Below are 14,847 nucleotides of genomic sequence, written 5' to 3' on the forward strand. Positions count from 1 at the left end.
TAATATGGCGAGACACCTTAACCATTTGGCCATCGCGGCCCCTTAAACTAAACCTTAATAACAAATTAGGACCTCCAATCAGGTTTTTATGTGCAGACATGGTCATTTAAGGATGTCCAAAGTTAGGAAGGTGGAGGAAAGCCAGAGTATCTGGAGAAAAAACCACCGACAAATAGTCTACCTGGCAACTGCCCCACATGGGTTTCAAACTTGCGACCCAGAGGTGGAGGGCTTGTTATCATCGTTGTTAGGCAAGTTCTAGTGACTTGGAAAAAGAAAGTACGACCAATACACATGTCCTCAACATTAGCGATAAGGACATGTGTATTGGCCGTACTTTCAAATCTTTATTACTGAGTCACAGGAATTCGAACTTGCCTACCACCTGTGCTTGTGATAATTTGTGAGGACATCTTTACCACTCTCTCACCATATATTATCATTGATCCTGCTTCTGTTGACAACAAAATATTATTCTAATATCAATAAAAAAACATTATATTATAGTAAAAAAAAAAAAAAAAAAGACACATAAATTTTCTATTCATTTTAATAGATTTAACAATTTCTTAACAGTTGTTAAAAGTTCTCTATTATACAATTAACAATAATAATAAAATCAATCATTCATATCCAAGGCACTGGATTCTTGTTATAAATATCCACTTTTAACCATGTATCGCATCATTTCACACTAACATTATCTACATTTTCACTTCTACATGTACCTCGATTCTTTTTTCTCTTAACCTGGATAGCAACACTTCTGATGAGAGTAAAATATCACTTTCTCTTACCCTGCACAGGGATATCTGTAATTTTAACATTTTGAGATCTTTCTATCTCGCCCTGGAGTAAAAACAAGCTACATGAGATCTTTGCACATTCTCAACAAGTGTATGACGTCGCGGCAACAATGTAAGGATGTCGCGTAGCATGGTACAGTAATATAATGTCACGACAACAATAAAATCAAGTCGCAACGACAACAATTCATATAGGTCATGTCATCCTCGCTTGCACTGGTGACTAATCATTATTAGAGACACCAAACGGTGCACAGGGTAAGAAAAAAAGAATCATTCACCCTCTTTAGGGTAGGAAAGGAGATCCCTCGAGATAAGATTACTTAGCTGTTTTACATTTGACTTCAGAATTATCCCTGTCTAACCCTCAAGGAGTCAAAGATTAATCTGGCAAAAACAAGTAAAATTGGACTGCACATCATTATCAAAGATTTAGTTTTTCCCTATAATGATATTTCACTTTCCTCGATGATTGAGCACCACAACATCTTGTAATACATTTCAGGATATAAAATTAAAACTTAAACTATTGAAAAAAATTATTATGGTGAAATGAACATAGATATATATATTCAGCAACAATTTACGGTTTTAAAACTAATTCAACCTTATTTAAGCATTGAAGTCAACCCGATGAAATTAAAAAATAGTAACTTCAATACCTATAATTAATGTTCCAGGCTACTTTATAAAATGAAATACGTTTACACGTACGATTCCATTGATTTTTTCCAAGGGATTATTTTTTTCCAAATCGATAGGAACGTCAATGTTTCTATTTTGACGTTACGATAACGTCTGGTTTCTGCGCCATTCTCAGATATTTTTTTTTCATTGGGGGATGAAAAAAATGAATAGGCCAATCAAAAAGCCAGAAACAAAGAGAAAATTAATTATAGAATGATGAAAATAGGTACAATGTAGTCCAATGTAACTAAAATTAGACTTGTAATTCTGCTTCCACTACAAAGCGTAATGTAGAGTATCGTAGTGGGAGCGGAATTACGAGTCTAATTTTAATTAGATTGCATGTAGGCAAAATAGAGACCTAAAGTTGATTTCACTATGTATATGTATATAATTATGATCGTAATTATACCATGACAAAGTGCAATCATCTTTGGGTCTCAAACAACAGCAAATAATGACACACTACACTGTGAATTGCATTAAAGTATGAACAGTGACAGAAAATAATTACTAATTGGCTTCAGCACACTTTGTGTTGAAAATTAAATTATTTACATATTAAATCAGTATGGCTTTTCATGATAAAGATATAACATGTTTTCAATATTTTTTAAGTCAAACAGCTCAAATATCTACAAAACAAGAAATGTAAATCAGGAAATGGACATAGACGCAGCGAGATACAAAGTGACAAGACAAACGAGACATGCATGGATCGCAATATATTTCCAAATAAGTTACCTCTGCTTGGACACCGAAATTTAATTTCTGTTCACATTTTGAGCTTAGCAACAAATGCTACAGAACTATGATAAAATGCATTCCAACTTGAGTATTTGGCTCTTTCCTTCCCGTTTCTTTAAACTAATACAATAAGTATTACGTATACTCCACCCCGCATCATCAACATCCACGCTTTACAGTATTCATTCATACATACATGTATATGGAATCTTAAAAAAATATCACAGCCTCATAGATTGATATAAAAATACAATTTTTTCATGTAAAAAATGAGCACTTATTCGTCATTCATATACAAGATTACAAAACTATTTATGGAATGATGCAATATGATTAATGAAACATTTAGGAATGAATGTAGAATTACCTGGATAAATATTTCTAGCGTAAAGTAATAGTGTGCAAAATTCTAGTTGTGTGAACTCCATTTTGCTCACATGGAATTGTGACATATTAGCACCAGTTCGTGGATGCTTTTTTAAGATGTATCTAATTTTATCCTGTAACTGTCCCACATACTGACCGATAATTACTGCCGGATAAACTTGTGCTTTATCCGTCGATACGAAATGCTTTATCCATCAATACGATCACGTGAATTTGTTCCATATCTAACAAAACTTTTTCTAACTTGACCCAGAACTTGAACCTTCCAGTGACTGAATCGTCATTCAGTCCCGCTAAAACGTGACGTCACATTCACCGGAATGACGTCATATTTAGGACATCGAAATTCTCGTATGGCGGTGTCATCTTTTTCTTGGCTCATGGCAAGGTATGTATTGTAAAGTAATTCTTTAATGGGTATTTATTGTTTTTTGAGTATTTCATTTTGTTTCAGTGATATATCATACATCTACTATATGCTTTCGTTTTGAATGCCACAATGGTTGCAGGATAAACAGAATACATGGTTAGTATCTTACTATAAAGGTTTTATTTTGGTGCTCGACGCAGAAATCCGAGATGACTCAGCAGAGCCTCGTCATCTCGACTTTCCTAAGTCTCGCACCAAAATAAACCTTGTATTGTAAGATACTAACCATGTATTCTCTGTCTAATTCAGACATCATATTGCATTAATATGTTGATACAGAGTAATAGTAATATTGAGCGTACCAAAATTAGCGTGTTCACAATAAAGAAAATCAGCACAAGAACAAACGTATGAGCAAATGATTTCTTACAAACATCATATTAAACCACATCATATTGTTCAATTAAAATGTCATTTACATGAATAAGTTAAAAAATATCTATCATGATACAAAGTTGAAAGTTACATAATATTACAATAATTCATACATGTAATTAGCACTGATATGTTTGGCACTCATGATGGAAAATAGGACAATTATATTGCACTGATATATATCTGTGCTGTTTGTTTGTATTGCAAAGAACTGTATTGGCGACCAAAGGTAGATAACTCTACTTAAGAGAAGATAACTCTATCAATGTAGTTCAATATAAATAATTTTACCAAGAGCAGGTAACTCTATCAAACACAGATAACTCTACCAAGGATAGATAACTTTACCAATGTAAATAACTCTACTATCTAGATAACAAGAATTCAAAAACATTTTTGATATGCATAAAAATGTGTGTTAAATAACTGAAAATACATGTACAGAAAAGACATATACAAATATATTCTTTTAAAGTGAATAGTCGGGCAAAGAAAACCAGTCTAAATGCGTTCATTGGCCTTCCAAAAGTTCTCACATATTAATACGACGGCCAAATTCTGCTTACGTTTCCCAGTTCTGACCATTAAAGTAAAGAAAATTTGAAAGCATTGAAAGCGAGGCTGCGTGGAAATGTAACCACGGACATAGTCAGCCGGGAGAACGTTTTAGGATTCCTATACTTTAAATTAATTTCTTCGTACGCAGACAGATTTTGACGAGAGATTTTGTTTTTCTATTTCATAAGAAATTATACTGGATACATTCACACCATTTTTACCGACTTTAGCCATCCTTGCCCGACTATTCACTTTAAAAGCATTCAATCATTACAATTATTCACTTACATGGATATTAAATATTGATGGGAGATTTGATTTATGTGTATTGCACATGTAACTATTGTGACTAAAATATATTATTAAATAAATTTAAATCCCATTCTTCTCTAAAAGATATCATATATCATTTTGAAATATCTTTCAACTATATTATAGATAGAAATACAATGCATTAGGGAACAGATTTGATCATCTACTATTTTAACAGAACCGGGTAGTTCGAAAAACTCCCAATCAAAAACGGTTTTGACTTGGGACGCAAGTGTTTGGAATATCAAGGGCTCACTGTACATATAGCTCTTAAAAACGTACAAACCATTTGAATAAAAAAACTTTCGGACAAGAATCTAAAAAAGTTCAGAAGTAAAGCACAAAAAATTCAAAATAAAAAATATTGGTGGGTACTATGTAGTACGGATCTTCATTTTGATGTGAAAAGGTCTTGAGTCAACTGTGATTTAGGTGGGTTTTATTACTGGTACTCCGGTTTCCTCTCAAAGTAAGACCGAGAAAACAATCATCTAGTGGTCTTGTAAAAGCTCATGTAGTTTATTTTACATTTATTGTACAGTAATGTTACTTTTTACAATATTATGTATAGCTTAATTTTCAATAATTGTATGACAAAATTTACACTTGCTGATACCTAGCTTGTTACACATATTGAGTCTGACTTATGTACAAGTAGGTCACTGTCCGGCTCATCCAGCAATTTTTGTGAGAACACCTTGGCGACAGAATCATACTTTCGCCTGCTGTAAAGAATTGTAGTAATATAGTTGGGCACAATCTTCCTCTGAAAGCACTGCTCCACAAGTGTGTTGAGTTCGCTGACAACACTCTGACTTCGAGAATTTGTAAGGGGAGAAATATTTGAGTCCATTAAACTTGTTATGTGATAAAAGTGCTTCCCACCATCTTGAAATAGTCGATTTGCTAGCACGGAATCCAAACGAGGCGAGAAAATCCCAGCAGAGGGTGCTGCGTAGTCATTTTCCTCGTAGCTATCACTGAACATGAAATCTTCGCCTGGACAACGAACTCCGAGACCATAGCGACTGATATCATTTGGATCGTCTTCTGTTGGACTCAATGAATGGGTTTGGTCATCATATAAAGATTTGTTTGCGAATCGTGGTAATGGCGTACCTTTCCTGCTTCGACTCTGTGGAATTACATGCCCTTGTGAGCGCCACCTAGGGACAGGAGTACTGTCTCTTGATCTGGAAAGTCGTCCTGAGGTCGGGACAAAGTTCATTGCTGAGGGTCCCGAGGGTGACCCTGTGGGCGTGTCATCAAGGGAACTAACGTCCGTCTCCCGGCCTGATGTAGGCATACTGCTGTGTATACTGAGGGCAGGGTAGTCAAGTAGTGTTTCGTCCATCGAGTAGACGTCGTGGGTTTGAGCCATACTGCTTTCTGCAATACCCAAAAAGAGCCTTAATTAGTAACATTTGTTGCTAGTGTTAAGATCTGACATAGCCCGAGATACTCTGGCCCTGACACCATACTTAGACATTATGACAGATAGATGTCTGGTGTAGTGCCAGAGCGCAGTAGTACTCGAAAACCTGGAATAAGCCGACACCGTTTGGTATCAGGCCAGGTCATCTCCGATTCAGACTACTTACAAAACATTACCACCGAGAATCGCCACTTACCTTAGATTTTTCAACAAATGGATAATTTATCTACGCATAGCCATCAATTTCATCACGCATGCACGTTCTATAGTGTCAACACAGTAGTTTCTTTTCCGCAACTTTAAATTTCCCTTGTCGTCGTCGCCATTTTCCCGTAGTATGCATATCACCTTTAATCTCGACAGATTGCTATATTTGGGTAGATATAATATTCATTTGTTGAATAGACTAAGGTTAGTGGTGCTTCTTGATGGTCAGTCTGAATCGGAGATGTCCTGGCCCAATACCAAACGGTGTCAGCTAACAAACAAGGGCAGATAACTCTGAAATATACAAATTTGGAATAGAGCTTCATCCATACACACTATGACTATGTAACTGTATGTTTAAATTTCGATCAAAAATAATCTGAATGCTTTGTGTAATATCACTAATTATGTCCTTTTAACCTTTAGCTTTTGTCCTCATATATGTATATATATATATATATATGTAGATTACAGAGCTGAAACACAATGAAATAGAAGAATCAAAAGTTTTGAATAACTTATAGTAACAAAAATTTTGAATTAATTATCTGAACAACATGCATCATTTCTTTGGTCATAAAAACTCCCTGTGGTTGTAAAATCTCTTCAGTTGGTTATTTCTCCAGATATATTTTAAAATCTCTTTAGCTGGTTATTTCTCCAGATATATCTTAAAATATCTTTAGCTAGTTATTTCTCCAGATGAATTGTCAAATCTCTTTAGCTGGTTATTTCTCCAGATGAATTGTCAAATGCTGGTTATTTCTCCAGATATATTTTAAAATCTCTTTCGCTGGTTATTTCTCCAGATATATTTCAAAATCTCTTTAGCTAGTTATTTCTCCAGATATATTTTAAAATCTCTTTAGCTGGTTATTTCTCCAGATATATTTCAAAATCTCTTTAGCTAGTTATTTCTCCAGATATATTTCAAAATCTCTTTAGCTAGTTATTTCTCCAGATATATTTTAAAATCTCTTTAGCTTGTTATTTCTCCAGATATATTTTAAAATCTCTTTAGCTGGTTATTTCTCCAGATATATTTTAAAATCTCTTTAGCTGGTTATTTCTCCAGATATATTTTAAAATCTCTTTAGCTGGTTATTTCTCCAGATATATTTTAAAATATCTTTAGCTGGTTATTTCTACAAATGAATTGTCAAATCTCTTTAGCTGGTTATTTCTCCAGATATATTTTAAAATCTCTTTAGCTGGTTATTTCTCCAGATATATTTCAAAATCTCTTTAGCTGGTTATTTCTACAAATGAATTTTAAAATCTCTTTAGCTGGTTATTTCTACAAATGAATTTCAATATTTCTTTTCTAAATTTTTTATTTTTATTTTTTTAACTAAATATTAGTTAAATACTACAAGGTATTAAAATTTCGTGATCTTGCTATATATAGAGATCATCATATGCCTTTATTTTACCCCTCCGAGGTATTCAGCAGGGTTACGATAAAGGGGTGCAATAAAGGGGTATACATGCGATAAAGGTAATTAGTGATATGACTAGAAACGTAATTATTGTATCATATATGCAATTTGCCTATATTTATTAGTAAGTATATGATAAATAAGACTTATCTATAGTTCATCCATTTAATAATTCACTGATAAGATTTTCACGACCAAAGGAATACCCAGAAAAATCACAAAAATATTTTCCCCATGAAAAAATTGGCTACAGTGAGTGTATGGTATACAGTATTATTTTGAGATTCAATCAAAATGATTCAGTATACCAAATGTAGTCCAAGAAATTCTATCACTGATTCTAGTATAACTACCACCACCTACCAAACTGTCCGACTAGTTCCAGTTCTATGTCCACGATAAGACCTTGATCCATGAGCCACTGAGCCACAGCAATACAGTTAGAACGCTTGTTCATAATGTCCTCTGCTGAAACTTCCTCCCCTGCAAACATTAAATGAATGTATGACATCGCCTTGTTAAACTGTGAGCCAATCAGTACATCGACCAGCATATTTGACCTGTATAGCCAGGTATCTGGATTATGCAGGTTTAAAATTACCATGAATTATGAAGCGTAATATCATACAATCATGTCGCATACATAGGTATCTGGATAAGACAAGGGTCAGATTAGACAAGGGTCAGATTAGACAAGGGTCAGATTAGACAGGTGTCAGAATAGACAAGGGTCAGAATAGACAAGGGTCAGATTAGACAAGGGTCAGATTAGACAAGAGTCAGATCAGACAAGGGTCAGATTAGACAAGAGTCAGATTTGACAAGAGTCAGATTAGACAAGGGTCAGATTTGACAGGCTATATTGTACACTCACTACTTACACATGCTACAGAAGGAATATACTGGTGGAAAGTCAGACAACTTAACCATTAAGCCACTTACACATATTACAGAATGAATATAATGATAGAAAGTCAGGCACCTTAACCACTAAACCACTTACACATATTACAGAAGGAATATAATGATAGAAAGTCAGGCACCTTAACCACTAAGCCACTTACACAGATTACAGAAGGAATATAATGATAGAAAGTCAGGCACCTTAACCACTAAACCACTTACACATATTTCAGAAGGAATATAATGACAGAAAGTCAGACACCTTAACCACTATGCCACTTATACATATTACAGAAGGAATATAATGACAGAAAGTCAGACACCTTAACCACTATGCCACTTATACATATTACAGAAGGAATATAATGATAGAAAGTCAGACACCTTAACCACTATGCCACTTATACATATTACAGAAGGAATATAATGATAGAAAGTCAGACACCTTAACCACTTAGCCACTTACACAGATTACAAAAGGAATATAATGATAAAAGTCAGACACCTTAACCACTTAGCCTCTTACACAGATTACAGAAGGAATATAATGATAGAAAGTCAGGCACCTTAACCACTAAACCACTTACACATATTTCAGAAGGAATATAATGACAGAAAGTCAGACACCTTAACCACTATGCCACTTATACATATTACAAAAGGAATATAATGATAGAAAGTCAGGCACCTTAACCACTTAGCCACTTACACAGATTACAAAAGGAATATAATGATAGAAAGTCAGACACCTTAACCACTTAGCCTCTTACACAGATTACAGAAGGAATATAATGACAGAAAGTCAGACACCTTAACCACTATGCCACTTATTCATATTACAGAAGGAATATAATGATAGAAAGTCAGACACCTTAACCACTATGCCACTTATACATATTACAGAAGGAATATAATGATAGAAAGTCAGACACCTTAACCACTATGCCACTTATACATATTACAGTAGGAATATAATGATAGAAAGTCAGGCACCTTAACCACTTAGCCACTTACACAGATTACAGTAGGAATATAATGATAGAAAGTCAGACACCTTAACCACTATGCCTCTTATACAGATTACAAAAGGAATATAATGATAAAAGTCAGACACCTTAACCACTAAGCCACTTATACATATTACAGAAGGAATATAATGATAGAAAGTCAGACACCTTAACCACTAAGCCACTTATACATATTACAGAAGGAATATAATGATAGAAAGTCAGGCACCTTAACCACTTAGCCACTTACACAGATTACAAAAGGAATATAATGATAGAAAGTCAGGCACCTTAACCACTTAGCCTCTTACACAGATTACAAAAGGAATATAATGATAAAAGTCAGACATCTTAACCACTAAGCCACTTATACATATTACAGAAGGAATATAATGATAGAAAGTCAGGCACCTTAACCACTAAACCATTTACACATGTTACAGAAGGAATATAATGACAGAAAGTCAGGCACCTTAACCACTTAGCCTCTTACACAGATTACAAAAGGAATATAATGATAAAAAGTCAGGCACCTTAACCACTTAGCCACTTACACATGTTACAGAAAGAATATAATGACAGAAAGTTAGAAACCTTAACCACTAACCCACTTACACAGATAACAAAAGGAATATAATGACAGAAAGTCAGACACCTTAACCACTATGCCACTTATACATATTACAGAAGGAATATAATGATAGAAAGTCAGGCACCTTAACCACTTAGCCACTTACACAGATTACAAAAGGAATATAATGATAGAAAATCAGGCACCTTAACCGCTAAGCCACTTACACATGTTACAGAAAGAATATAATGATAGAAAGTCAGACACCTTAACCACTAAGCCACTTACAAATGTTACAGACACATTAACCACTAAGCCACTTACACATATTACAGACACCTTAACCACTAACCCACTTACACATATTACAGACACCTTAACCACTAAGCCACTTACACATATTGCAGACACCTTAACCACTAAGCCACTTACACATATTGCAGACACTTTAACCACTAAGCCACTTACACATATTACAGACACCTTAACCACTAACCCACGTACACATATTACAGACACCTTAACCACTAAGCCACTTACACATATTACAGACACCTTAACCACTAAGCCACTTACACATATTACAGACACCTTAACCACTAACCCACGTACACATATTACAGACACCTTAACAATTAAGCCACTTTCAAATGTTACAGACACCTTAACCACTAAGCCACTGACACATATTACAGACACCTTAACCATTAAGCCACTTTCAAATGTTACAGACACTTTAACCACTTAGCCACTTACACATATTACAGACACCTTAACCACTAACCAACGTACACATGTTACAGACACCTTAACCACTAAGCCACGTACACATATTACAGACACCTTAACCACTAACCCATGTACACATATTACAGACACCTTAACCATTAAGCCACTTTCAAATGTCACAGACACCTTAACCACTAAGCCACTTACACATATTACAGACACCTTAACCACTAAACCATGTACACATGTTACAGACACCTTAACCACTAACCCACGTACACATATTACAGACACCTTAACCATTAAGCCACTTTCAAATGTTACAGACACCGAAACCACTAAGCCACTTACACATATTTCAGACACCTTAACCACTAAGCCACTTACACATATTACAGACAACTTAACCACTAAGCCACTTACACATATTGCAGACACCTTAACCACTAAACCATGTACACATGTTACAGACACCTTAACCACTAAGCCACTTACACATATTACAGACACCTTAACCACTAAACCACGTACACATATTACAGACACCTTAACCACTAAACCACGTACACATATTACAGACACCTTAACCACTAAACCATGTACACATATTACAGACACCTTAACCACTAAACCATGTACACATGTTACAGACACCTTAACCACTAAGCCACTTACACATATTTCAGACACCTTAACCACTAAACCATGTACACATGTTACAGACACCTTAACCACTAAACCATGTACACATGTTACAGACACCTTAACCACTAAGCCACTTACACAAATTTCAGACACCTTAACCACTAAACCATGTACACATGTTACAGACAACTTAACCACTAAACCACGTACACATATTACAGACACCTTAACCACTAAGCCACTTACACATATTTCAGACACCTTAACCACTAAACCATGTACACATGTTACAGACACCTTAACCACTAAGCCACTTACACATATTTCAGACACCTTAACCACTAAACCATGTACACATGTTACATACACCTTAACCACTAAGCCACTTACACATATTACAGACACCTTAACCATTAAGCCACTTTCAAATGTTACAGACACCGAAACCACTAACCCACGTACACATATTACAGACACCTTAACCACTAAGCCACTTACACATATTTCAGACACCTTAACCACTAAGCCACTTACACATATTACAGACAACTTAACCACTAAACCACGTACACATATTTCATACACCGAAACCACTAACCCACGTACACATATTACAGACACCTTAACCACTAAGCCACTTACACATATTTCAGACACCTTAACCACTAAGCCACTTACACATATTACAGACACCTTAACCACTAAGCCACTTACACATATTTCAGACACCTTAACCACTAAGCCACTTACACATATTACAGACACCTTAACCACTAACCCACGTACACATGTTACAGACACCTTAACCACTAACCCACGTACACGTGTTACAGACACCTTAACCACAAACCCACGTACACATGTTACAGACACCTTAACCACTAACCCACGTACATGTCTTACAGACACCTTAACCACTAAGCCACTTACACGTGTTACAGACACCTTAACCACTAACCCACGTACATGTGTTACAGACACCTGAACCACTAACCCACGTACACGTGTTACAGACACCTTAACCACTAACCCACGTACATGTGTTACAGACACCTTAACCACTAACCCACGTACACATGTTACAGACACCTTAACCACTAACTCACTTACACATATTACAGACACCTTAACCACTAAGCCACTTACACATGTTACAAAAAGGACTAGGGTTAGCCATGATCCAGTCTGTCAGCTGTCTTCCACTAAAACACTTGCTGTACATTTGTAGTTCTCGCCTCATCTTGTGAAGGGTTGCCTGTAACGCTCCGTCCATCGTACAGGTACTGGAAGTGTCTGTCCACACATACTACAAAACAGTAGTGGTCAAATTACAGTACCAATTGGTACTTGGCGACTATTATTTTCCTTCCGACCCTATCCCCACACCCTCCACCCCTCTCTCAATAGCAGATCTCTGGGCTGTACAGTAAAAGAGAAGTTGGAAGTAAAAAAATATTCATTTGTTTGGTGCTGGGAGACCATTCTTTTCCTTCTAACCCTATCTCCCCACTCATTAAATAGCAGGTCTCTAGGCCTTCAGTAACAGAGAAGAAGGTGAAAAAAAATGTTAACTAGTTTGGTGCAGAGAGACCATTATTTTCCATCAGACCCTATCTCCCCACTCCCTAAATAGCAGGTCTCTAGGCCTTACAGTAAAAGAGAAGAATTTGGAAATAAAAAACATTTAAAATGCCTTAGCCTAAACTGTAAGAACAGTACCCTATATAGAGTGAAGGTGACAGATGTTGAGATTTCAATGCCTCCCCGCAAAGGAAAACTAACTACATTTAATATGGTATACTTATAATGTTGAGCATACAAATGACCATCTATGAGAACTTTGTATATTCTAGGCTCACAACCTTTCCGAAACTGCTTTTAATTTTCAAAATGTAAATGTAAAACAAGATTGATAATTCTGCAGAGTTGCAAAAGTTTTACCATTAGTTTTACCATTCAGCTTATCATTACCATTACTTAAGTTATCATCACCTTCTGAACAATCCAATTAAAAGAAATAAAATGTTTTCATAACTCATGCCGTCTTATGTGACCTGCCATTGTCCCATATACCACACGTTATTTGACTACTAAGTAACGCAAAATGGCAAACAGTGAAATGAATATTCATTATTAAGATAGATGATTCAGGACATCTTGCATTTGTTTAGTGTTCTAACCTCATCAACATATGTTTTGTTGTTATTCTAAAACTTTCATTATTTTTTAGCTTCGTCAAGATATTAAGTTATGTACATGTTCCTTCAGAGCCCTGTGTAGATTCATTCAAATATTAAGTTACTCACATGTTCCTTCAGAGCCCTGTGTAGCTTCATCAGCTGAGATGTTGATTCTGTAAACAACTGTAACCTGAACATGACATCCTCCTAAAAAAGGCCAAGGGTCAAATGTCAAGGTTAATATCTACACAGAGCAAGGTCAAGGTCAATGACTAGGTATCTAAAAGTTTTAAGCTATTTCAAGTGCTTTTAACTAGATTTCTCTTCCCAACATCTTAAAATAAGATCAAAATACTTTATGAAATTCTAGAAATGTATGTGTATATAAATGACATAAATGGCATCACATCGAAAAGTGAGAAGCAGATGATAGGAAATGGATGGGACAGATATGAGTAATGCAATTTCATGAAGTGGCATAATATAGATTACAATTTTTTTATAAGTGTATACCTCCATATATTTTTAATAACTTACAGCCTGAGACAGTAACAGATCTTTCCTGATATCTTTGTCTTGGCGGTTGATGAACGTCAGCAGGTGCTGGCAAAGGAAAACAAAAAGTTTATTTAGTTATTTATTCAGTAATACATTTGGACTGTTCCCTTATCAGCTCATCCAGTGTAGTTCATAGTTTTTTTGCTTGCAACTAGAATATGACATTTCACTTTTCAGAACAAACTGAATTGAATTCTATTTAGCACAGTAAAGAGAAAAACTGTAGCCACAGACAAGTAGGAGATTGATAGTTACAGATTTAACTTAGAGTTATCTCCCATGCATGACTGCTAAAAATATAGAAAATTATTTGAGCAAGCTAAATCTCCCCATACACAAATTGGTTGCTTAGCATTAACTTTTCAAAAATAGAGTTATCTCCCTTACATAAAATGGTTGCTCTTTAGCAGGTGGAGCCTTAACTTCTCAGAAATAGAGAGTTATCTCCCTTACATAAAATGGTTGCTCTTTAACAGGTGGAGCATTAACTTTTCAGAAATAGAGAGTTATCTCCCTTACATAAAATGGTTGCTCTTTAACAGGTGGAGCATTAACTTCTCAGAAATAGAGTTATCTCCCTTACATAAAATGGTTGCTCTTTAGCAGGTGAAGCTTTAAATGTTCTGAAAGCCAAGCTTAAAATGATACAGTACCATTGTCATCAGTAAAATTCCAACTAAACACATGTACTCACTGAAATGGCTTGGATGAGAGTCCGAGCTGTTGTTTCACCTTGACCTTCGCCTATCATGACTCTTCCCAACTCTTCTTCAAAATCCTAAAATTAGAAAAGGTCAAAAATTCTATATATTGGAACTCCATATCCTGGAGACCCACATGGGGCAGTTGCTGCTTTATGTCCTTTTTCTTT

General features: G+C 35.4%; 1 protein-coding gene across 1 annotated transcript in view; it reads right to left on the bottom strand.

Moving 5' to 3' along the window:
• Positions 1 to 534: 534 nt before the first annotated feature.
• The window catches only part of LOC138335506 (uncharacterized), a 44,037-nt gene continuing 29,724 nt past the window's right edge, over positions 535 to 14,847 (bottom strand). The window contains 6 exon segments of the mRNA XM_069284620.1: positions 535 to 5,691; positions 7,747 to 7,866; positions 12,385 to 12,544; positions 13,545 to 13,625; positions 13,956 to 14,021; positions 14,671 to 14,754. Of these exon segments, the coding sequence (XP_069140721.1) occupies positions 4,919 to 5,691; positions 7,747 to 7,866; positions 12,385 to 12,544; positions 13,545 to 13,625; positions 13,956 to 14,021; positions 14,671 to 14,754 (1,284 nt within the window). The 3' untranslated portion in view covers positions 535 to 4,918.

This window comes from Argopecten irradians, chromosome 11, assembly GCF_041381155.1.
Source record: "Argopecten irradians isolate NY chromosome 11, Ai_NY, whole genome shotgun sequence".
NCBI lineage: Eukaryota > Metazoa > Mollusca > Bivalvia > Pectinida > Pectinidae > Argopecten > Argopecten irradians.